The 25,008-nt window shown below is 38.3% G+C and overlaps 1 protein-coding gene across 2 annotated transcripts in view; it reads right to left on the reverse strand.

The window, feature by feature from the left end:
- The window catches only part of LOC121957892 (solute carrier family 66 member 2), a 39,673-nt gene extending 16,580 nt beyond the window's left edge, over positions 1 to 23,093 (reverse strand). The window contains exons 1-4 of one of the 2 annotated variants that reach the window (XM_042506688.1): positions 22,303 to 23,093; positions 20,648 to 20,781; positions 17,036 to 17,086; positions 5,609 to 5,825 (exon numbers count right to left, since the gene is read on the reverse strand). In XM_042506688.1, coding sequence (XP_042362622.1) covers positions 5,609 to 5,825; positions 17,036 to 17,086; positions 20,648 to 20,781; positions 22,303 to 22,505 — 605 coding nt within the window. In that variant the 5' untranslated portion in view covers positions 22,506 to 23,093. The remainder of the gene's footprint in view (positions 1 to 5,608; positions 5,826 to 17,035; positions 17,087 to 20,647; positions 20,782 to 22,302) is intronic. The other variant, XM_042506689.1, reaches the window with a different exon arrangement.
- Positions 23,094 to 25,008: the final 1,915 nt, after the last annotated feature.

Below are 25,008 nucleotides of genomic sequence, written 5' to 3' on the forward strand. Positions count from 1 at the left end.
TTCACTGTGATCCAGTCTATATTATAGACTGTAGAAATAATACAGGTTCATGTAGCAACAAGACGAAAGGGGGCATAATGCCACCATCAGACCATCAAAAATCATTATCAAGCTATAACCATAACTCGCCTAAACTGTGCATGTAAATGTGCTGACTGTTAACTGTTTGCTGTCTTCACATAGTATCAGAGCAGTATTTACTGCTATTGCAAACTAAACATCAACAACATAAAGGACCAACTTTACTATGTTGTGCTGCTGTGTGGAAAAGTACTCACACCACTATAATATTTAAATGTACTTGCTGTTTGTAGGAAAATCACAGGTGTCACCAAATGCATCAAGGGTTGCAAACTAAAACCAGAAACTCTATATAAAGATGTACAACATAACTATGTAACTATGTAGCTCCTATAATGTGAAGCTAAAACATATCCTTCGCCCCCCTACAGTATAGGTCATAAAGCCTGCCCCGTCCATGTCAGCTAATGGGCCAAACCAAAATACCAAAGTACGTGTCAAGTAAATTTTTCCCAAAGATGGTTTCTGTCATTTTAGGTTGTTCTTGTGGCACTAATGTTTGTTCAAGTGTTTGTTTTTCCAGTGAGTTTGGGTTTAATTAGTTATTTGATGCTATAAAAAGGTAGTGTGACATCATATTTGATTATCACGAGCTATGGCGGTGCCATCATCTGTACATGCACACAATTAAAATTTGTTTTTAAAAGCAAGTGTAAAATGAAATTAAGTGTTTAGGAGATTGTTAAAAACTCTATTTGGGCAATGTAACTTGTATTTCTGAAACAACTGTGCTGTCTGGTGATCCACTGGTCAAATGTACACAACATGATGCATCTGCTGCTGGGTCTGACAGCAGAAAATTGTTGGGCTCTTACAAAAACATCAATAGCAATCATTAGGTTTTGTTGTCAGGAGGAGGACTCTACAGTAGCAAAAATAGAGCATGATGCATAGCAATTACAAGAAATAGGGTACAGGCATAATCACAGATATTGTCCACTGCTACTGTCTATATCTATAGATACTCTTATGTCCACCTTAACTGACAGTAAGTTTACAGTAAAATCTGTTAAGTTTACTTGAAATGTATTTGTATGTTTAATAAATACAAATATGACTGACTAGTTTGCAACCAGCAGAATACAGATATATGATAGTATACTTGGTCGGTATAACTTAAAAAAGTTGATATAACTTTAAAAAAGATTGATTTAATTAAACGTGTCATTTTTAACCCTTGAAACCTGAGCAACTTGATTTGATTCCTTTCAAAAACACAACATAAGGTTAAGGATAAAAAAAAAAAAAAATTAGCAATAAATTAGTAAAACAGTAAAAAAAGTAACAAAAAATTACACGTGACATACCTTTTAATATATAATTAGAATGATTATAATTATAAATAAATTATAAATATATTTTTCAAAACATTTTCCTGTTCTTTTTTTTGTTTTATATATTTTTTTAAATTTCCTATTTTACTAACTTCTTGCAATTTGTTGGACATTTCTTGTTGCTCATTACTTTTTCCACTGTAATTTTGAAACATTTCAAACTAATTTGCTCAGCTTTCAAAGTGTTAAATAGCTTGTGAAAGGCGTCTGAACGAAACACGAACAAAATGGTTTGACCCCAGGTTTCAAAGGGTTAAATTGCAACACCTTCACAAAATTATGTATATATTACCTAATTTTAAATAATAATAACAATTAGATATAAGTTCAACATAAATTAGGATTAATAATTATTTTTAATTACATTTTTCACATTTCCACATTTTTTTAATCAGTTTCCTAGATTTTATTTTTTTAAGTAACAATAACTTGTCCGATTTTACTGCGTAGCAAAACTGCTGTCTCAAACCGTTATGGAAAGTTGGGACCGCCAAAAAGGCAGATACAGCAGTTAATCACAAAATAAATCATGAAATCCAACAGACTCAGCAATAAAAGCGTATCGCATGATAGATTCCTCCTGAAAGCACAAACTGTAGACAGCTCGTTGAACAATGAGGGTGGGAGGCAAAGTGTCGGGCGGGGAGCAAATACCAAAAAAAATGAAAAAATAAATAAGAATGGGACAGGGAGGGTATGGAAAGCCCAGTGTGGGAGCTGTCATGGCCGGTTAAGTGGACAGGCAGCCCTGCTGGAGCTCCGTTATCTGTCTGCTGCAGAAAGCCAACCAGCAGAGAGAGAGAGACACGGGGGGACACACACTGCTCTGAGGCAGGACACACACACACACGCACACGCGCACGCACACACACACACACACACACACAGAGGAAGCTTTTTATCAGGCCTGTTCTGTGGACAATCTCACACCCACAAGTCTTTTAATGCATACATTATCAGTTTGATCTTCCCAATTACTTTTTTTTTTATAACATTTCTCTTTATCACATTTCTGTCAGCCAATATCTGCTTTCAATCTTGTGGCGCTGTTAGATGCTTTGTAAATCCATTTATGGCTCACTGACTGGCTAAAAGTGAAAGTGCTATACACTTAAAGGAACAGTTAGCATGTTTACATGCACAGTTAAGTTGAGCTACAGTTATAGCTACATTGGGCTATTTAATCGGACTACTTTCCTTATCCCAGTATACAAGCAATGGGGAGGAGTCCATTTATTGACAAAAGTATGTTACATTCCACCAAGGCAGGTGGAGATATGCCCTCTTTCAGCTAGTTGCTGTAGTATATTATTTAACTATTATTTAACTTCAGAGTACAAAACCAGCGCATCTAAAGGACCTAATGTCCTTCCTCCACCTAGAAAAAATCAAGTACACAGTCAGAGGATCTCTGATCCTGATCACTACCTCTCTTTATCTCAATATCTGTTTGTTTTTGTTTTGCCTTGTTTCTTCTTTATTTTTTTTTATTTTTTATCATCTTTCTCTCATCTGCTACTAAAATATGCCTTCTAGGACATGTGGGTGGGTGGGTGGGAGGGTGACCCTGGAGTGAAGGGTGAGCGATGTGTTGTTTTTTCTGTTTGTTTTTTCTGTTTACGGGTTAAAAAAACAGTTTCAAAAAATGTCATTTTTCTATTTTGAAATTAATATTTGTATTGTGTCTGATATGCTCTGAAGTCTGTTTAATGCACATGTTTTTTTTTTAAAAGAAAGAAAACTACTGCATCATGTATATACAATCAAACAGCACTGTGCAAACTCTGCCTTCACTGATTAGTTTAAAAACACTTTTAAAAAAGTCAGTGTCAGTTGAAGTGTAGCCTATGCTATATTTAGAATATTTTCACTGCTTTACCTTGCCCTAAGACGTCCCTTACTGACAGGGATTTAACGCTGTTATATCAAAAACACCATACTCCTTTGGGAAAAACTTTTTACTCCGCTGAATGGTGGAGTTGCTGGTTAACTGCTGCTTCTGCTTCTTTTGACGACTTTCGGTCTGGTCACCATGCAGTTTTCATAGAAGTTCTTTGTATAAAACCGGTTTGTTGGCTACCTGCTGGACGTATCCTTTGTTAGCTGCTCAGATCACACACACAATATGTTTAAACTTTTGTCAACATGGACAAAATCTTGGTAAGATTCTCTACAATTCAATCATTCACTTTTACTGAAACCGTGAACACCAGAGAAGACTGTATTATCAGGAGAGTAAACCCGAAAGACGCAAAAAGGAGATTGGTAAATGACTTTTTTTTAAAGCTTAGGAAAAATGTCCAATGAACTAGATTCATAATTATCATATTATCTTTAAAATTATTCCACAGAGTTATGCTAATTTTTAAGCATTTTCTCATGTAATCTCTTTCTTTGTATTTATTTTTTTTTTAATTTTCTCTCTTTATATCTTTTTTGTTTCTTGCTAAACTCTGAGTCATTTCTTCTTTTGTTGCTCATCACCTTCTTCCCATGTTTTTCAATAAATTAAAGCCAGTTTGCCCAAGTCTCAAAAGGTCGAATGAATACTTTGATTGTATTTCAGTCTTTGCTGAGCAAGGTTTGCTGTGAAAGGAATTAAAAGTCCATCCCATATAGACGCCTGTCCTAATTATTAGCCTGTTGAGTTCAGTGATTTAAGCAAGTAACAGCCCGGGCTATTAATTTAAGGTTTACGGTATTATATTAAAATTCCACATCTGCCAATATAAACTGGACTTTTAAAGCTGTGTAAACTTTAAAAAAGCCATTTTCTGGGCTACGGCTCAGAAAGCTAGTGGTATAGATTTTGAAACTGTATACACTTTCAACAATCTATTTTACGTCACAGCCTCTGATTACAGCTGAAGACTTGATACAAATCAACAGTAATGAGCCAAAATGATACATTAGCAGCGGATACAGCAAGACAGAATACCTCATTACCATATTGATCTTTGGAGAAACTTCCGTGGGTCAGTTGTCATGTGAGCATAATAAATAGTTTTCACAAGCGACATCCTCACTTCCTCTCGACAGGTGCCAGAAATACCTAATAAGCATGTGTCGGCGTTAATGATCATATGTGAGACAATATAATCCAGGGCCATCACTCACGAGTGTGCGCTACAGTGCAACACGCTCAAAGCCGCCTGTGATGTAAGTGGCACTCATAAATAAAACAGCACTCATCAGGATAAAGACGTTATCATTAATCAAGGATGCAAGCTTTGTTTGGATTTCCTTCGGACCGACTGTTGGTAAATTATACTCAAGGCCCAAACAGTCCGGGAAACACAAAGAGCGACATGAATAACCTTTCAGCATTCACCGTTTGTTTACACGGTTTGAGATGAGATTCGACAATCAGGGAAGAAACGCAGTGAAAGCTCAGACCCAGATCAGAGCAGATTTGGAGCTTTTTTTTGACCAAATATAAGAAGTATGTTAACCCTTAGGGCCCCGCTTTAATATTACACACACTCCTATCACTCTGTGCACAAAATGTTCAAAATCAAGCTTTAAAAATGTTATACATACATATTATTTTCCACTTTCATCGAGTGATTTTTTTTTCAACTAACATCAGTCCTAATCATAAATATCAAATATCCATATTTTAACCCTTTAAATGCCAGGTTTTTGTCATGATGCCACTATGTTTTTAGATAAAAAAAAAAAAAATCACAAAAAATGAATTTTTTTTATATGCAACATGCAACGTAGATTATTGGGATATGTCAATGATTTGAAGCAACATTGACTGTGACAGTGCACCAAGTGGAATGTATTTTCTCCATATGCCAAATATGGTGAAAAGGGACAGCATCAGGTAGAAAATAGTAAAACTGCCGAATTCCAAGGCAAAAGCCCAGAATGACACCCAGAAATAATACAACGCATGTCTTTATGCTTTGATGGCTGTAGGATCAAAAGTAGTAACATTTTTAGGACTTAACAGTATGAATTATCAATTCTGTTTACACAGTGTATTTTACACTTTTTGTAAGAGATGAAATGGGAATTTCAAGATTAAACAAAAATACCCAACCTCGCCCAAATGTATGCCATATGCATGAATACAGCCAGAATTATCAAACAAAATGGAGAAAAATAAGCACATAAAATACACCACACAGTCCCTAAGGGCTAATCACTCCCTTGCCCAGTTAGAGACAGTATTAAATCCATACCTCATGCCCTCTGTGGACTTGTTCTGGTAATTGCAGTAGAGTTGTGGCGTCCCCAACATGGCTTCGGTGAAGACGGCCAGGAAGCCCAGCGACTCCACGAACAGCGCAGAGTCCAGGAAGAGGTAGGTGATGTAGGCCGCCGTCAGCGTGAAGGCCAGCACGCACTGGATGTAGTCCACGAAGCGACTCCACAACCAGAAGTAGTTCCAGTCAAAGTCTAAAGGGGATCAACACAGGAGAATGAGTCGACAGAAATAATAATTTTTTATCAGCTAGCAACTAAAGGGAGTTCTGAAGCAGCTGGCCGGTGCTGGCATACTGGCACTGCCCCTGTGAAAAATTAAAGACAGTAAAGTAAAACAGTCCAAAGAGGGAGACATGCAACATGAATGTTGCTCCTTCAGACACATCACAGGGTTTTACTCCAAAGGAAATTTTGGGGAAAAAAAGTCAAAGTAAAAAGTCTAGCTCGTGGACACCAGAGGATGCAGTATTCATAAGCCACAGCAGACCAGCCACTCCGGTGTCCTGCTAAGTTAAATTGCTGTTTATGTCAATGGAGTTTGGTGGTTTTAATAAAACGGCTTCAGTTCCCCATCAGAAAAGGCTGTCTGACAGTGAATACAGTCGTGAAGTTATTCTAAATATATAACTTAAACTGATATAGGGTTTTTTTTGTAGGCCTTTTTTTAAGTGGCAAACCAAACAAATGAGGCAACGTTTTATTTCATGTACATGACAAGGTTTTCTACCCAAAAGTTATTGTAAATAAACACTGTGATTTGGTCTATAATGTCTCATGTGGCTCTGGAGGGACATCCCAATCATCAGAAAAGAAAAAAAAAGTTGGCATTCACTGTACGCTTCTGCAAACCATGAATACATTACACTTGCACATTATTATGAAGGGGATATCTTGAAACTGCACATTTTAACCATGCTGTGGTTAATATGTTTTATATACTGGGCGTGCCTTTGGTGTGTAATTGTTTAGGAAAGTTAAAAAACTGAGTAGCAGGTGGCACCTTGTACGATAGCCTCAGCCAACAGTGTGTGAATGTGTGTTTGTGTGTGTGTGTGTGTGTGTGTGTGTGTAAATGGGTGAATGTGACCTTCTGAAAGTGCTTTGAGTGGTCAAACGACAAGGTAAGAGCTATACGAGTTCAAGTCCATTGGCTTTGTATAGTATTATGTAGCACTAATGTTGAAGCTTTACATTTTAACAGTGCTGGTTAACATGTGGGTGTGTTTATGCACAAAAACACTTGGAGGTGCACTACTAAATCGAAGCTCTTATCAGTATTTTCTCTCGGAAGAAAATGCCATTAAAATCAAAATAGCTTGGGTGTCCAGTGGCTTAGTGGATAAAGAAGGCAGCCTGTGAATAACGGCACTGTCCTTGCTTCAGCGGCCACAGGTTCGAGTCCAACTTGCGGCCCTTTGCTGCATGTTGTCCCCTCTTTTCCCCTTTCACACAGTTGTCCTATCTAATAAAGGCAAAATTGCCAAAAAAAACCCCAATCTTTAAAGGAAATCAAAACAGCTCATACATTTTTTTTCTGTTCTGTGCTTTTCAGTTATAATTTGCCACATTGGTTCTACCTGTTAGTCATAGTTATATAATGTAAGAAATGTTGCTACATTCGTGACGCACAAATTGTGGTTTCAGTTAGTTAGCCAGCTGTGAGACAGTATTACACTCTTTAACTGTATGCATCAGATTAGCTGGCTCTCTCTTCTCCTGGAGCACTGGAGGAAATAATTATCTACTAATCCCGTCTGCTGGTTTTGGAGCTGTACAAAAGGAAGCAAAAAAAAAAAACACTCTATTATTGTGAACATTTTTAACTAACTTTACACTTGAGCTGTGAATTTTCACACAACGCCCAAAATCTCCTTCTCGTACTGAGAAAAAAACCTATATGTCACTGTTGCAAATAGGCCGTCTGAACTGCACACGATTTGGATCCATTGGAGTGGCTTTGTTAGAAAGGGCGACGGTGGCGAGGAGCCCTGAGGGAGGGTGACAGTCAGCCAAAGAGGAGGTTACAGTATTTTCCAAACAGTAGTGGGCTGGGCGGCAATCTAGACACTGATGCATGATTTAAACTCTGTTTTCTGCCCTAACACCTGTAGTGTGCATCCTTTATCCAAGCAAATGATTAAAGATTTTTAGCACAGCAGCAGCTTCCTGTAATAAGCAACACAGCCAATACTAATCCTGCAGTGATAATATCTCAAGGCTGCGGAGCCTCGATCGCCTCAGGTACTACTGTAGCCAGTGAGGGAACAGCTGCAATAAGCAATGTCAGACATCTTTACATCTGATTTCTTCTCTGTTTCATTTAATGTGTGAGCATAGGATGTTCATCATGGAAATCTAATCATGGCTGAGAGCAAAAGATGTTTCTCCACTGCTGCAACTTAAATGGGATTTCTGCAAGCCTCAAATGCATTCGAGCCGATTCGTTTAATCATGTTTAAATGAGGATCTCTTTATCTAAGAGGCACATCATCAGAAGCCTATAGGCCTGTATAGTCCTCCAGAGGAGGGCCTGTACAGTAGATAAAGCAAAACAAGCATTGTTAATCCTTTGGAACCTGAGCAACTGAGAAATCAAGCCTGAAAACTGGCTTGATTTCTTTCAAAAACACAAGAAGAAAGCAACAAGCAATAAAAAAGCAATAAAGAAATGACTCAAAAAAAGAGTAAGAAATTAGCAAAAAGTACAAGAAAAATCCCCTGAAAAATTGTTAAAAAAAAAAAAAAAAAAAAGGAACAACAACCACAGAAAAAAATCCTAAAAGTTCTTAAAATTTATAATAATTCTATGACATAATTTTCAATATGGAATTATGATGCTTATGAGTATAGTTTTCCCTGGCTTTCTTTCCTTTAATCCTAGGCATTTTTCTCTAGCTTTTTTTTTTTTTTTTTTTAATTTTGCTAACTTCAAGCAATTTATGGAACATTTCTTAAAAGAGATCAAAATATAAATACAAGAAAAGTGATTTGCTCTAGGTTTAAAAAGGTTAAAGAATGGCTAAATAACTACTTCATTTTTTAAAAATGTCTTTAATATTTCTTTATTTTACTTAAGTATTTATATTTTATTTATTTTCTTTCCTTTTATTTGTGGTTTCATTGCTTTTGATAATTTAAGTATTTTTATTTTTCATTATTATTTTATACTTATATTTTGCATCCTGCATCTTGCATTATTTGCTCTGTTTTAATTTGATCCTAACTCTACCCTAGTTCTTTCTCACTTATGTTCGGTAGGACAGTTTGGCTTTCTGTATGCCTTAAGTATCGCATTTCTGCTTTGCTTGACAAAGCAGTTGTAAACTCTGTTTGTGCTATAGGTGTTATATAGATAAAGTTATTATTATTATTATCATTATAAATTGAACAAACCTTCTGATTTTCAACGCTTGAAAAAATCAGAAGTGAAAGAACGCAAGTGTTTATGACATTTCAGTTCCCGATTTAATGAAATATTGTTTCATTAGAGAATTAACGGTGACCGATTCTGACATTTAGATGGCATTTCTACATGACAGGCACGCATGAGTGCGAGGTAAGCTGGCTTCGCAATATTGAGCCAATCCAATTGTTCCTTTCTGAAAGACCAGTTAAACAAATCCCATAACCAAATAAAACCCAAAGAGCAATTTCGACCGGGTCACAGCCTTCTGTCAACCCGCCACGCACTCCATGCACAAAGATGCACCGTGCAAAAACCTTACAGCTATGTAGGACGCCACCGCATTGCAAACAGTTCTTAAGCTGTAACAGGGCATGTATTTCTGTTCAGAGTATAATCAACACTGAGAATATCCTGTGAGAGCTGTTCTGTGTACTGTATGGCAGTGTCGATTCTGTAGGTGTTAGAGCTGCAGATGCCTGGTGTGTCTGTGGAGCCCTGCTGGCAGCAGAGGAGTGTGAATCGGGGACAAGTAGCACCAGGCTGGCACTGCCTGATAACAGCCAAACACAGAGGGAGGGAATCAGGGGCACTGAAGCAGACTTTCAGCTTTAACCTGGCTGCTGAAGCTTGCACATGACACGCGTGGCGTATGGCTCCAAGTGACGATACCACTGGGCCCCGGCTATAAGCGACACACACATACAGTAGATGTAGCTGGCAGGAGCCGTGGAAAAATTTACTATGTTTTGCTTTGCTAGCCTGCTGCATTGATAGATAGCTAACAATATGTTCAACCTAAGGCTAAATACAAAACAGTGTTAGATATGTGTTAAATTATCTTTAATTCTACAGTGTAAAAGCCTCAAAAAAGCCCCCAAAACAGAGCTAGAAGAATGGGTGTTGGACAAGACCAAAAATAAGACACTGAATGCTAGCGTTGGTCCGTGCCTGGTAAATGTGTAAATGTGTAAATAAGCTGCCGTAAAATTACAATTTTTAGTCTCACAGGTGAGAGGTGTTTGCTACTCTGGTGAACTTTATTCAGCACTGCAGCCAGGTCACAAACTCTCATTTTACAGCAAAACAGTACACTAATATACATTTCAGAGAACATCTGAGGTGTGCAATAGATAATGCAGCAACTGAAACGTGATTGATATTTGATTAGCGTAGTTTGTAGTTTCACTACAGTTCACTAGCAATAATTGGTTGGATTAACAGCTGCATTAGAGACTCGGCTCTGATTTTTTTTGTTTTTTTTATCAGCTACAGTGGTTCCCATTAGAACAATTCAATTCAACTCAATTCAGTTCAGTTCAATTTAATTTAATTTAATTTCAGTCAATTCTAGAAAAAAAAGGATAAAGGGAAAAGGGAAAAGGGAAAGGAAAAAAAGAAGGTATATGATTTTTCTACGGACTATATGACTCATGTACTATGTTAAAGATATAGTAACAATGTCAGCAAATATGTCCAAAATGTATTCTAAAAAGAAACTAACTACAGCTTTAGGTGTAATTTTCACTTAAGAAATTGTACTACGTTTAGTTTAGTATGTGGGTTATTTCCGACTTTCTTAGATTTCCCTTTAAAAAAAACATTACCTCCAACTTCTTGAGACCTAAAATTTGTCCTAAAATGAGCCACTGTCAAAGAAATGAACCACTGCCTACTACCAATCTCAATAATAGGGACATAATTGCAAAGACTGAGTATAAATTAGCACCTCTAAGATAACTTTTTTCAGCTATTAAAATAAAAAAATAAATATACTTTTTCTTAAATGTTTCCTAAAATCTTTGCTGTCAGGGCATGGGCGGTGAAGAAAGAAAGGTAATTTATGAAATCTTCTCTGTGGTTAAATTCAAGATTTCCATCTCACAAATTATTTTGGTGACCAGAGATTTTGCAAAGAACCAAACACTTTACTTCTAAACACATTTAGCTCAAACAAAAAAGGCACCATTGTGATTATGACATGCTTTTCAATTATTTGCACAATCTTCATCTCCCGGCTCATGTTTTAGTGATTATATTCCTTCTTGCCAGTGCAGTGGTGTCATCATCTCTTAATCCTGTGCGTTCACACTTTAAAGATGCATGAAAATGTGCCTCCTGTTCTGAGCAACGTAAAAAACAATATCTTGGAGGCTTCAGTGTGTCACATCATGCCATACTGACCACTACACAATACTGTACCTCAGCCATACCCTGCCCCCCCCGTCTTGCTTTCTGTACCCAGGGACATCCCCCTCCCCCTCTTTAATCCCCGAGCTGTGTGGCAGCCGCAGCAGCACTGTGTGGGAACAGACTGGAGCTGCACACAATAGACTGCCTGTGATGTCCAAACGTCTTGTGCACAGCCTGGTTTGAAGTCCCACAGAGTTGTGGTACATGTGTAGGAAGATGCAGGTCAGAGTTGGAGATTTCAATCGCTTGTTTACCAACTGTTCCCTGCCAGATTCCGTTAGGCCCTGGAAAAGTCTATGGGGGTAGTTGAAATAATGGCTCGCTGTCACTCAAAAGCACCTGTGGGAGACGCATGAATATTATTATGAAAGACAGTTATAACGGCCCTGGAAATTGAACCTCAGATTTCAACGGGCTTCATTTTCCGAAATTTGGACAGGGAGCTTTTTCACAGTGACTAATGGGTTTTTGCTGCTGAGCCAAGGCACAGCAACCTTCCTGCACTGCCACCTCGGCTAAAAGCTCAGTCTCCTCGACAAAAAGGACTGAGGCTAATAGTTAGGGCTCCTGTCCCAAGGGAGGGAATAACTGCACCTGCAGGATACGGTCATTCATTCTAAGCTGACAGACCCAATGAAGCTACAGGTTCAATCCCCGTGGGACCGCACTGAGCAATGAGCCAAAACCACACAATAGATAGAAATGGAAATCTCTTGTACTGCCATGTACCTACCCCCTGTACTATCATTAGGCAAACATCTCTGCAGTCACTCAATCATTGTAACATAATCAAGATGAGTGTGTGAGCAAGGCCAAGACCAGCACAGGGATAGTGAATTTTCCCTTTTTTTTTGGTTTGTTTTTTTTAAATTTTGAATGCTATTTCAATAAAGATAGTTGTTATTAAAGAAGTATTATCCTGGAAAGATAGTATTTTCTTAAAGCTGGGCTATCGATGCACTAGAAAGACACAAATCCTTTTAAAAAATGGTGCAACATGACAGTAGAAAAACCCAGACAAAGGGCTTTGGCATTCACTTCACAAGAGGTAGAAAAGCCTACAACTACCAGAATGCACTGCACCTAACCTAACGATAGAGAGGCGAAGTCTCTTGCCTTCTGATATCCCTCATGGGACCCTATTTCTAAAAAAGATATGTACAATTGTCAGTGGCAGGGCTTATTTGTGGCAGATCCCATCGGAACAGGATAAATCTGAAAAAATATGTTGTTATGTGGTGGAAAAATAAACGTTCTGAAGGGGATGTGCCCCCTGTGCCCCCCCCAAATCTACATTTATGCACACTGTCCTCATTGTTATGTTAGAAAGCTGGTTGAAATTGCCAAAGTGCCCCTTTAAACAACAATAAACTGAGCTGAAAGTGAACGTGGAGGTGAAAGACAGAGCTGCTGCCTGACAGACAGCCGTGCCACCCCGGAGTCTGAAACCACAGATGCCCTGAAGTTTGCATACAGGATTTTCAATCATGGAGCAGAGCCTCAGTTTGATGGTTTGCTTGCTGACACAAATTCATTTATATGCTGCTGGAGATTTTGAAAAATCCAATCAGGGTTTTCTCCTCTGTCAGGTCTTCAAAAATAACTAAAAGTGAAGTTTGACTCTGGCAAATGTTAGACAGAGTAAAACTTACCCCACTGTCACTGTCTGAACTTCCTCTACCAGTATTTCATCTTCTTTTCTCCTTCCAAACCCCTTTACCTCCACCTGAGTGGTCGGCAGCATTTGTGAACCTGACACACGAAATGATCTGATCTCTTAATCTCCTTAAAGGATTGTGGCAGCCATTCTTCCGTATAAGTCACACTGAGCTGCTATGACACCAGGATGTCTCCTGTCTAAAAATAAAACTACGCAGCCTACAACAAAGGACGACACTGTACAGTACAGATGTGGCCAGCTGTGTGGTTGTGGTTGAGCTACTGCAGACATTCTTTAAAACAGGCTTGGGCGATAGTGCGGTATTACGGCATACCAGGGTATTTAGAAATCCCGATGATATGTATTTCAGTATCGTTGTAGTGCACAGCAGGCACCATCAGAACAGTCAGCTCAGCTAAAGGACACTGCGACACCTAGTGGTAGAGGGAAAAGCTACAGGAGGAGAAGTTTTTTTACATCTCACTTGGTGAATTAAAGATTTATTTCCAAGACGGTTTGGGTGTGGGTTTTTTTTCTGTCAAGTTTGAATTTGGAGTGTTTTTTGATGAGTTAATGAGGCAATTAAGCCTTGTCAGTCTTCCGTGACCGAAAGACAGTTGAATTGAAAAGGTGTGCAGTTGTATTTTTCTATTTAATAAGGAAAATGGGTGTGAGAATATTAGTGTTCTTAACATTTCAGTGGTTTCTATTGTGTATTTAGTAGTCTGAAAAGCTGAAAGTAAGTAGTATACCCACTGTCGGCGGTCCGGTTATATATAGCATACCCCAGTGAAATGTAAAGTATGAAACATTTCATACCGCTCAAGCCTACTTTGAACCACCACTTACACGATATTATCTCAAAACATTATATAATACAATGTCTCACAGAAAGGGTTCACAGACAGCCATGACTATTATTATGCAGTCTAATTTAGGCATCCCATGAAGCTCAATTAAAAGGTAGCTGCACTGTGTTTTTGTTTCTGAGAACAAACATCCAGCTGTTTGATGGAAGCTCCCAGTGTGATAATGACACTACGCTGCTATGAAGACAGACCTGTGCTACGGTGACGGCTTACAGAACATAAAGAGAGCAAACTGAACAAAAAGAGAAACATACAGGTTGAGATTATGTCTTGCTGACTAAACACCACCATGGTGAGTCACTGCAGATAGACAATGTGAGCCTGTTCCACCTCACGGCTGCACACTGACATCACTCGGCAGCTATATATACTGTTAGCTTTCTATAATTCGCTTTGCTGCATCTCTGATCCTATATAAATCTTACAGCCCTGACGCTGACCGTGGTTGCTTTAGGCCTCTAAAGTGGCGCTGCGTGTCTAAACCATCCGCAGCTCAGCCTCACTTTCCTCCTCCTTCTGCCTCCTGTTCTATCGATAGCAGACTACAACAACCTTGATATTACCACTAACAGATCAATGAGCCGGCGCATGCCAGCAAAGCTGCGCTCAAAGAACGCAGCGTTCTGACAATTCTAATGATGCTCAGAAGAGTTCAGTGATCAATGCATAAAAACCAGCTGCAACACGTGGGCACAACCGAGCCAGCAGCACAACATCTGGGCATCGGAGACAAGGAGACATCCTGCTCCTCCTCTGATGCCAGGAACAGGCCGAACCACAGAGAGACACAATGCTGGGGAAAAAAACTGTCTCTGCTCCTGCATTTTAAAAAATGATTGAAAAAAAAAGAGTACAAAATAGTACTTCAATACCAAGCCATCTAGTGTGCATTAGTCAGTCCCACGAGGAGAATTTGTAATATATTAAACCACACCGACCCAAGTGCACTCTATGCTTCTTGACAACATCCAAATATTGTTTTCTACTGCCATCTAGTGTCCAGTTCAGGTACAACAACTCTTACTTCACTAATAAAGGAGTTCTTACACATATTTATGGACAAAATTTCAAGACTTTTCCATGGCTTTTTAAAGGTCCAAAATCTGTTTTCTTTCTTGCCGAACCTGCCTGGTGTTTTTTTTTCCCACATATATATATATATATATATATATATCAAGATTCAAACTCTATTCAAACATAGCTTCATTTAGCTGGACGGGGGGGGGGGGGGGGGGGGGGGGGGATTATTAGGGGAGAAAATAAAGAAATGTACGTGATGGTAAACAAATCGACACATTTTTGAGCTATGTTACATTGACGGCTACAGAAAGTAAATTTGCTGTTATGTTATATTACATTACATACACAAAGTTGAACATAACTGGAACGATTTCGCTACACACAATAAAGTTCCATAACTTTTCTAAAACTTTCAATGATTTTTCCTCACTCTATGACATTTACTGCCTGGAAAATGTGCTTGTGAAATTCAATGACTTTACCAGGTTTTCCATGACCTTGGGAATCCTGTTATATTGTGTCCTAATTCTACATTGTAAACTTATTGTATAAAGTGTGCACTTTATACTGATCTTTTAAGTATTTTTAGAATGAAGGGAATCAATGTACTTCACAATTGTATACAAACAGGCAATCTTTAAACATCAATCAAGCTGCTACTTAAAATGCTTCTGTTTAACTTATTTTTGCAGCTGTGAGCAGTGCCCACATTTCTTGGTGCATTGTATTGTGGGACAGTATCCTAAATTAACAGCATACAAGCACTGAATTTTTTTCAGCATGTTTGATTAGTCACTTTGCCAGTGTAAACTCACTACAGGTCATGTGATGTTGAACATTTGTAAAACAGGAGAATTTTAACAAATACTTTACCCACAAAGTGAGAATTTGTCTATTAATTACTCATCCTGTGTCATATTGAATTTGTGACAAAAACTTGTGTCTTTCTTGCATGCTTCCAAAGAAACAAGAATCCAAAAAGGGACATGAAAACGGGATGATTTAAAGTCATGGGAGTCCACGTTTTCACTAAAATTTTCGATATCTTCAATCAAAATAAAAAAAATGATCTGAAAGTGAAACCTGTCCTCTTCAAAGCCAGACTTCATTGAGAAATACAGTAATTTTACCTCACTGAACACAGGAAGTGCTGGTCTACCACTGCCATGTGGAGATGCTTCCTCCTGTACAGTTGGCAGGTGTAGTTCGGTAGAAAGAAAATAGTTCCTACATGAAACTGCTCTCAACAAGGCTTGTGGATTATCTTTAGTAACTGGGTCAAGATTTCTGGAAAGAGACATTTCTATTGAGTTTTTCAAATGTATATTTTTGGCGAGTGCCATCTAGCTCCATTATATTACAGAGAAAGCAGACATCTCTACAGCCGATATCTCCAACACTCTGCAACTCACACCAAAACTATTGAGACTGATATATAGCACTACAGCTACGAGGAAAAATATGCATTTTTTTATTTTGCTGTGTACTTTCCCTTTAAGCAGACACTAGCACCTTTACTCCTATAAAGCTGCAATCCATAATAAAAGGGTCAATGTGGTGAAACAGAGTGTAGTTCAAGGAATCATTTTTTACAAAGACGGTTAGAAGATGACATCAATTTGCATAAATCAGCCATTAAAAAGACGCTTTATATTCAAATTTCAGGCAGGATCAAATAAGCATGCACCACTTTAGGGATCATTAAACACACAGAAACACATTTTGTTTGTTTGAGAACTAATATCAAGCATTTCAAACAGCAAAAACAAAAAGTTAGAGAAACTGCTCAGTAAAAGACTTAACATTGTACTATTAACACATTAGTCTACTGATGCACTGTCTATGTGAGAATATCTAAAATCATTTGACTTCTCCCTAAAGTGTTATTTCATATAAAGATTCAAGCACAAACAATGCATGCAGATTCACATTCACACAGGTTTTTCATTGAAAACAATTATTTGCACTGAGGGTGTGAAGTGTCACATGCATTGAAAGCATGACAGCGGCGGCTACGATGGATGGACGGTAAAAATGCTTCGTGAGTCAAACAAGGATGCAACAGCAAGACTACATGCGGGTGAAATGAGCTCATGCTCGATCAAGTCATGAGGTATAAATGGTGTTAGTCATCGGTTAGTGTTGGCTGGGCTGGAGGGAGAGCCACGCTGGGTCATCATGCATGAGACACACAGATGGAGAGGCAGATGAACTACGACTGATGTTTCATGGCAGACACAGTAGGTTCTGTACATACCCAGAAAGATCCTCTTAGGGATTCTGATCTCCTCGTCCTTACTGTCTGTCGCTACAGATAACAAAAAATAAAGTAAAAAAAAGGGAAAGAAAAGAAGAGCTTGGTTTTCTTTGTTTTTTTCAGCAAAGCCAGAGGTGACCCCAGATGTGTCAGGTTGCGGAGCGTGGCATGACTTTGTAATACTGGATCACAGTCGCTTGCAGATTTCAGGTCATCATTATTAACTGGTGAGACCGCACAACTACTTTTTATCTGATTGAGGCCTTTACACACCAGGGACTTTTTTTTGTATGATTAATTCACACAACATTTTTTATGCGCTTTTACACACCAAGTAAAAGCATCAACCAATCACTCCTCTGTGTAACACTTCCCATGGTCAATGTGCTATCAGATATCATGGAGTTATCTTATGGAATGAAAATGTTGATTTACTGGATTATTCTGTCTGTGCACGATGCTGCTGTCAAAAAACATCTTATTGGGATTAAGAATGATCCCCCTGTGAACTGATGTTCACACATTCAAAATGATTATTTGCATTTCTATATTTTTTAACCCTAAACTTATACCTTTGAATTTTTATTAACTAAATGTGTTGATTTGTATTTTACTATTCATGTTTTCTGGGTGTGCCATTACAGGTTTCTACCACACCCTCTCATGTACTTTTTATATGTTTTATCCCCATTGTGATTTGTGTTATGTGAAACAAACATACTGTTATCAACTTGCTGCAACTGTCACAAATAGAATGCTGCAGGGATGAAGTTTTTTGTGGGCCGACCTGTAGGTTAGGGTCACCCAGGCTCCCTCAACAAAAAACCACCAGTTTTTCCATTAGATTTTGGATAACTGCTGAAAATAAACTTGATGGCAAATGAAAATTTATGATGTCTAAAATGATTTTTGATTGACAAATGCAACTGCCAGACATAAAAAGCTAATGTCAGACTATAAACGAACCAGACCACAGTTGCATGACTTCAGCGTCGCCGTCACAAAAGGCCGTATAACCTTGCTTGGGGTGATGACATCTCATGTAACCAGCTTAGTGGGGTATTTACTGACGTATTTCATGTCACAGTTAAAAACACTCATTCAATAGCACAAAAAGCACTCATTATTCAAGTGTGCGTCCCTCCCTTGTCTTCAGACTGCCACAGGGAGGCGGAGCACAGCTGAGCATCCAATCCTGGAGCAGGAGTTTAACACAGCAGTGCATACAGCTTTAAACACATGACTTAGAAAACCACAGAGGGATGCTCCTTATCCGTTTGTGTGCAGAGTGATGCACATAAAAACCAATGTCAGCCTTTAGGGTAGTGAATAACTTTATAAGGCTGGTAAAAAAGGCACTCTGTGGGTCTGACTTCTGCTTCCAGGAACACTTACATCTCAGTTTAGGTAACTTTATTGGATATGGGAAAAGACTTTAAGCTGGGGACAGTTTTTACTTCCCCTGTCTTACTTGCTTCTTTCGAGCACGAAAGGACACATAGTTGTGGATCTATTACTATTATCAACAATGCTGATTCCAAAAAAGTTGAGATGCTGTCTAAAACATAGTTAAAAATAAGAAAGCATGATTTGCAAATACTTTGTGACAAAGACAGATATTTTTTAATGTTCAAAATAATAAACTTCATAGTTTTTTGTAAATATGCACTCGTTTTGAATTAAATGTCTGCAGCATGTTCCACAAAAGTTGGGACGGAGGCAACAAAAGACTAGGAAAGTTGTAGACTGCTTAAAAAAAAAAAACTTGTTTGGAATAATCCCTAGCTAAACTGGTTAACTTTTAACAGGTCATGGTTTCATGACTGGGCATGAAAGGGGAATCCCCAAAGGCTCAGTAATTCACAAGCAAGGACAACTTGAGATTCACCACACAAAATTGTGTCGCAAACATTTAACACTTTAAGAACAAATATGTTAATGCATAATTACAATGTAAGGATTTCACTATTTGCAATCCCTAATATCATAAAATTCAGAAAATCTGGAGAAATCTGCACATTAGGGGCAAGGCCAAAAAAACCAATAAAAAGCGTGTTGTGCTTTGACAAGTCTATATTTCAGATTATTTTTGGAAATCATGGACGCAATGTCTAAAAGACAGAAAGGACCATCCAGATTGTTACCAGCCCACACTTCAAAAGCCAGCACCTGTGATGGCATGGGGGTGTGGTAATGCCCATGGCATCATGGGTAATTTTATGTCTGTGAAGGCACCATAAATGCTGAAAGGAACATACAGGTTTTGGAGCAACATATGGTGCCATCCGCAAGACGTCTTTTTCAGGGATGTCCCTGAACTTAATTCCAGAAAGGTGAAGCAAAGCCACATTCTGCCTGTGTTACAACATCACAGCTTCATAATAAAAGAGTTTGAGTATGATACTGGCCTGCCTGCAGTCCAGACTGTCCCATTGAACATGTTTGGTGCAAAAAGGTAAGTGAAAAAGTACAAAAACAGAGATGCAGACTGTTGAGAAACCGCAGGTATATATCAATCAAGAATGGCAAAGAATTTCAATTTCAAACTTCAACAGTTAGTGTCCTCACTTCCTAAACACTTACTGAGTGTTGTGAAAAGAAAAGGTGATGCTACAGAGTGGTAACATTTTCAAAATGTTGCAGACATCAAATTCAGAATACTTGTTTGTTTTTTTTGTTTGTTTTTTTAATGAAGTTTTGCATTTTCAGCATTCAATATCTTGTGTTTGTACTATATTCTGTGGAATTTAGGTTTAAAAAAGAAAAGATTAATTGCAAATCACTGCATTTAGGTTTTGTTTACATTTCACACAATGTCCCAACTTTTCGGAATGTGGTTACAAGTTGTTACTGAGTATTACAGAGACATTTTTAAAAATTGGTACTCTCGTAAAATCATATTTTCACTACTAAACTACCTATTAAAGTATGGACCATTAAATTGTGCAAATTATGTAAATTATCCATATATTTTAGACAGGTCTACTGATTGAAAATTGTAAATACTACTAATAATCAAAAAGAAATGCATGAAAAGTGGGGAAGCTTTCAGGCTTTTTAGGCAACTGACAGTTCGTTTACAATTACGTTGGTGCAGTATAAAACTGTTTTTTTGGCTTCAGTAGGCTGATTTTTGGCAATTAGGTTTGAATCACACATTCTGCACATCATGTCCCAAACGACAATCATCCGTATTGTTACGTGGCAAAGCCTGCTTGTAGTTTGTAACACTTGTACAAAGAGTTGAAGCAGGTTTAACTGGATTATTCAAACATTGCCAGTGTAGGGAGCGGCTCTGTGGTCACTCCAGGTGGGAGGTAAGGAGACCTGTTGACACCATGCTCACACACTCTCATACACAATCATTCACACACTCTTACATTTCTCTCAAACACTCACCCACACACCCGCCCACACGCATTCACTCCTGCTCGCTCTCATTATATTTTTATACTCTCACACACAATTGTATCTCTGGCACACATTCTCTCACCCTCGCTCCCACACACTCCCACACACGGAGCATTTGAAGCGGCACGTAAAAGCACACAGTAAACAGAGATAAGTGAGCTTTATGTGTGCTGTAAAGAGGCCCTGCAGAGGGTTTCTGACCTATGAAGGAGCGCCTCTTGGTGTTGAGTTCAGTGGCCATGCGGACGTTGGTGCACAGGTTCAGCATGACAAGCATGGTGGCGATCATGATGATGCTCTGCCACAGCAGCAGCGTCTCGAAGTAGCGGCCAAATCTGATAGAAAATTAGAAAACTATGTGTGAGCTCACTATATAACATGTAGCAAGAATGACATCACCAGCACACAGCACACACTTTTCATGTTCTCTAACAGTATCTGTGCTGCAGGAAAGACAGCCTCACTAAAGTAGAGGTCTTGGCTGCAGCAGCTTGTAAGAATTTTTTAACCTCCACAATGATATCACAGAGGAAAATAAATAAATCCCAGAAGGGTCCCATTGTACCTTTTTTCACTCTTGAAGCACCTGCCACATTGGATAAGTTGGCCAATGATAGGTAAGTGCAAACTGCTCAGTAATTTGGTGTATGGGTTTTTTCAGTGCCCTTTATAGTGTGGGGCCCATGTGACATGTTCATAATTACTAAAAACCATTATTCAACCCTTTGAAACACGAATAGAGTGGCCTGATTTCTTTCAAAAACATTGGAAGAAAGGAGTGGGCAATTAAAAAAGGAGGTAGAAAATTTTCGTTGTATTTTTTCCCCATTTCTGGAATAAACTGCACCAGTTTGCTCAGTTAGTAGTGAGTTAAAAGGGTTAATTTTGCAAACAAACCACCAGCAGCTATTGAGAAGAAGGTACTGAGGAAGTACAGAAGCAATTACCCTAAATCAGCAAGAAAAGTTAAAGAAAATTACCTGAAAATTGGTAATAAAAATAATTAAAATGTAAAATGTGTTATGCTATTAACATGTTTTTGTTTTTGTTTTTTTAAAGCAAGGAAATTACCTGGAAAAACTACTTCACATTTTCTAATAATTCTGTAACATAATTTTAAAAATGTAATTATGATAATCATAAAGATTCCCCCCCAGACATTTTCCCCTAGCTTTTTAAAATAAAAAGAACTCAATCGACTAATTGCTTTAAATTTGTGGAACATTTCTTACCAAGTTGTTTATTGCCCTTTCCCACATATTAAAAATAAATTGCATCAATTTACTCGGGGTTCAAAAGGGTAATTGTGAAGAAGGTAATGAGCAATTACAGAAGAAATTACCCAAAAATCAGCAAGAAATAAGTAAAAAGTTCAAGAAAAGTACCTGAAAACTGGTAATAAAAAATAAAAAAGAAATGAAATAATTCATGTCAAAGATTTTTTTTAAAGCAAGGAAATGACCTGGAAAAAACTGCCTAAAATTATATAATAATTCTGTAATCTTAATGATCATATTACATCCACCAGTTTACTTGGGGTTCAAACGGTTAATTTTGCAAACAAACCACCAGCAGCTATTATCTGATCACTGCTGTACAGTGGTAACTTGTGTGAATGGCTCCTGTGTTGGTCCTCATTGGTGTCCATCATCTCACTAGGTGGCAGCAATGCAATGGAAGCTTGTGAGACGATCTATTTTAACCCGAATTTCAGAGAATCTCTCACTGATTCTAGAAACACCCTAATTCTTGTTTCATAACGTGTATATTTTGTTTTATAGGCAAACACGTGTTAAACTGACCGATATCTGAAGCTAATCTGGTGTTCAGAGAGCAGAGAGGGAATGATTTGTCACCTGAAGAGTATCCGGAGGATGTTTGCCACCAGGAGGACCAGGCACACATATGTGGAGAACCCCTCTGCATTCTGGGTCCGCCGGATGTCTCTGTACTGGGGAATGTAGGGCACCAGTCCACCAAACACCATGGCACCAGCAGCGATCCACGACACCAGGTTGTGAAACACGAACACAATCTGGTCAAACACCTCATCTTCCATGTTCAGCTGCTCACCAGTCCACCAGCGGGGCTACAAGTTGTGGAATGATGTCAGCTGGCTGTCACAGACTCAGTGGAGGCTGTTTTAAGGTTGTTATCCTCCTCTGGTTCCTTGTAATGACTTTGTAAAAAGAGGAACATCCGTGTTCTCCATGCAGAGTCCACACACCGGTTACACAAAGAGGCAGCTAGTGCCACGCCATCACAAGCTAGGCAGTGAATCAAAAACGACGAGCTAACGTTACGGAAACATGTGAGGAAAGTCCAAGTAGTGAGAGCATCAATATGTTACGCGCAGCACCGACAGAACAACGCTGACTAGTGTTTGCAGTGCTGGACACGGCTGCTAATGTGCTCAATGCGTCCCATTTCTCCGAGTCAGTACTTGTGTTGATGCTAGCTCGCGCTCTTTGAAACGCTGCACTTAACTCAGAAGAAGAAACTCCAAATGTTCCTGAAACTGTATGAGGAGCCCTTGAAATTTTCAGGAACTTGGAACAAAATCAGCATTCTTTTTTTTGTCCTAGGTCTCTTTTTTTACAATTGTTTCCTCGCTGACCGGCCCAGTGTGTTTGGTTTCTCTTCTCTGGTCAAGCCCACACTTCCTGAAACGTAACACGTCACGCGCTGCGACAAAGATGTGCGACGTAGTCAAGATAGTTCACCCACGACCTCGCTCTGGCGTGTCAGTGGTCAACAGCTTAACCTTATCAATAGTTTGGAAGAGTATGGATATAAATAATTGTTTATTTAGCTTCATCACGGATTAATTATTTTTCCATATTGTTCTTGCTTGCAGTGCACTAGGCAACCCCCCCCCCCCCCCCCCATAATAATAATAATAATAATAATAATAAATAATAAATGTTGTTATCATACCTATTCTTATAGTTAGGTTCATTGTATTTATTACAAACAAAAACAAGATATAATGGGAAGAAAAAATAAACAACCTTGCAAACAAATAAGACTAATAAATAACCAATAATAGGAGAATACAGTGTGTGTATATTTTAACATTTCATCGTTCTGTTTTTGTACTGTTCTTGGCTGTCTTTTTGTTTGCTCTGACTCTATTTTGAATGTCAGGGTTTTTTTTTTGTTTTGTTTTGTTTTTTTAATTTTTAATTAAAATTAAAATCATGTTGACGATATTTTAAATATCTGTCGATGCTAAATTTTAATGTGTGTACATCAACATTTCATTTTTCTACAACAGGATGACGTCGGCATGAGACGGAATCCACTGGATTTTGGTTACCTGACAGTACCACTTTAAACCAGCAAAATATCATTATTATCTGTCATAAGTATTCTACGTCAACTCAACATTTTTCTGACTGAATTTTGGTCATGACCAAAATTTTGGTCATAACCAAAATTCAACCAAATATCATCTAATGACGTTGGAGGCCAGCTGGCATATCAGCCATATTATTACTAACATTAGGGTATTGTGCTGTTTTTGTACTGTGACAAGTAAAAATGTCTTCAGCAAAAAAGAAAAAAAAATCTAAAAAAACTGAAACACTCTTTAAGTGGTACACACATTCATAGATTTATCGATAAAAATGCTTTACAAAAATTAAATGTTATGCTTTCAAACAACAGATTACCAAACAGGAAAAGTGGGATTCATTGAGGCCCATAGATTGTTTTTCCCTGCACTCCCATGCTGACTAAATCTGGCATTGCTGCATGCAATAAATATTGTATTGTAGAGTAGCATCCACTGCAGAGAGGCCTAATAGAAAATCCCACTCCCCCTGTTTTTGCCGTGTTGGTAGAGCTCCATTTTCTTAAATATTTCATGCAACCTGGTTTATTTGAGTTGATTTATTGTGCAACTCACAGTACTCTGAACACTGCACACAAATAACAGGTCTCTCTAATATTATTGGAGTTTAAATTTAACATATTAAGCATGAGCGACTGTCATAGGCACGAAATCCAGATTATACAGATTTATAAAGGTTTAATGAAAGTTATGTAACAGTGGTGGCAGACAGTCTCTCATCTCTCATCTGTCGCTAGGATCCAGGATAATCTCTTATGTAAAAAAAAAAAAAAAAAAAAAAAAGCAAAGTTGAGTGTGGGGAGAGAGAGCTGCTCCTGCTGCTCCTGCTGCTCCTGCTGCTCCTGCTGCTCCACCTCTCACAGAACACACAGGGACCTGTCTGACTGGATTAACGAGTTTACAAAGAGTTAATAAGACTGCTGCCCATATGCAACCATGTATTCAAAGTGAATACGGATGTCAAAAATCAAGCTAGTCAGAGGAAGTTAGCATGAGACCGGAAGCTCAGTCAGATGTACCTTCAAAATAAAAGCGTATGACATGACATTTGCGCCCCATGCTTTGGGGTGTTGCAGAGAACGACTCACATCAATAAAAACAATTTGATGTAGTGCCGTCTGCCATGTTTTGTTAGCGGTAGCTACATATTTTGCATTTCAGAAATGTTTCCAACCCTTGAGGGACTGTACTTTATTTATCAGAGAAG

The sequence above is a fragment of the Plectropomus leopardus genome, chromosome 18, assembly GCF_008729295.1.
Source record: "Plectropomus leopardus isolate mb chromosome 18, YSFRI_Pleo_2.0, whole genome shotgun sequence".
NCBI classification, from domain to species: Eukaryota; Metazoa; Chordata; class Actinopteri; order Perciformes; family Serranidae; genus Plectropomus; species Plectropomus leopardus.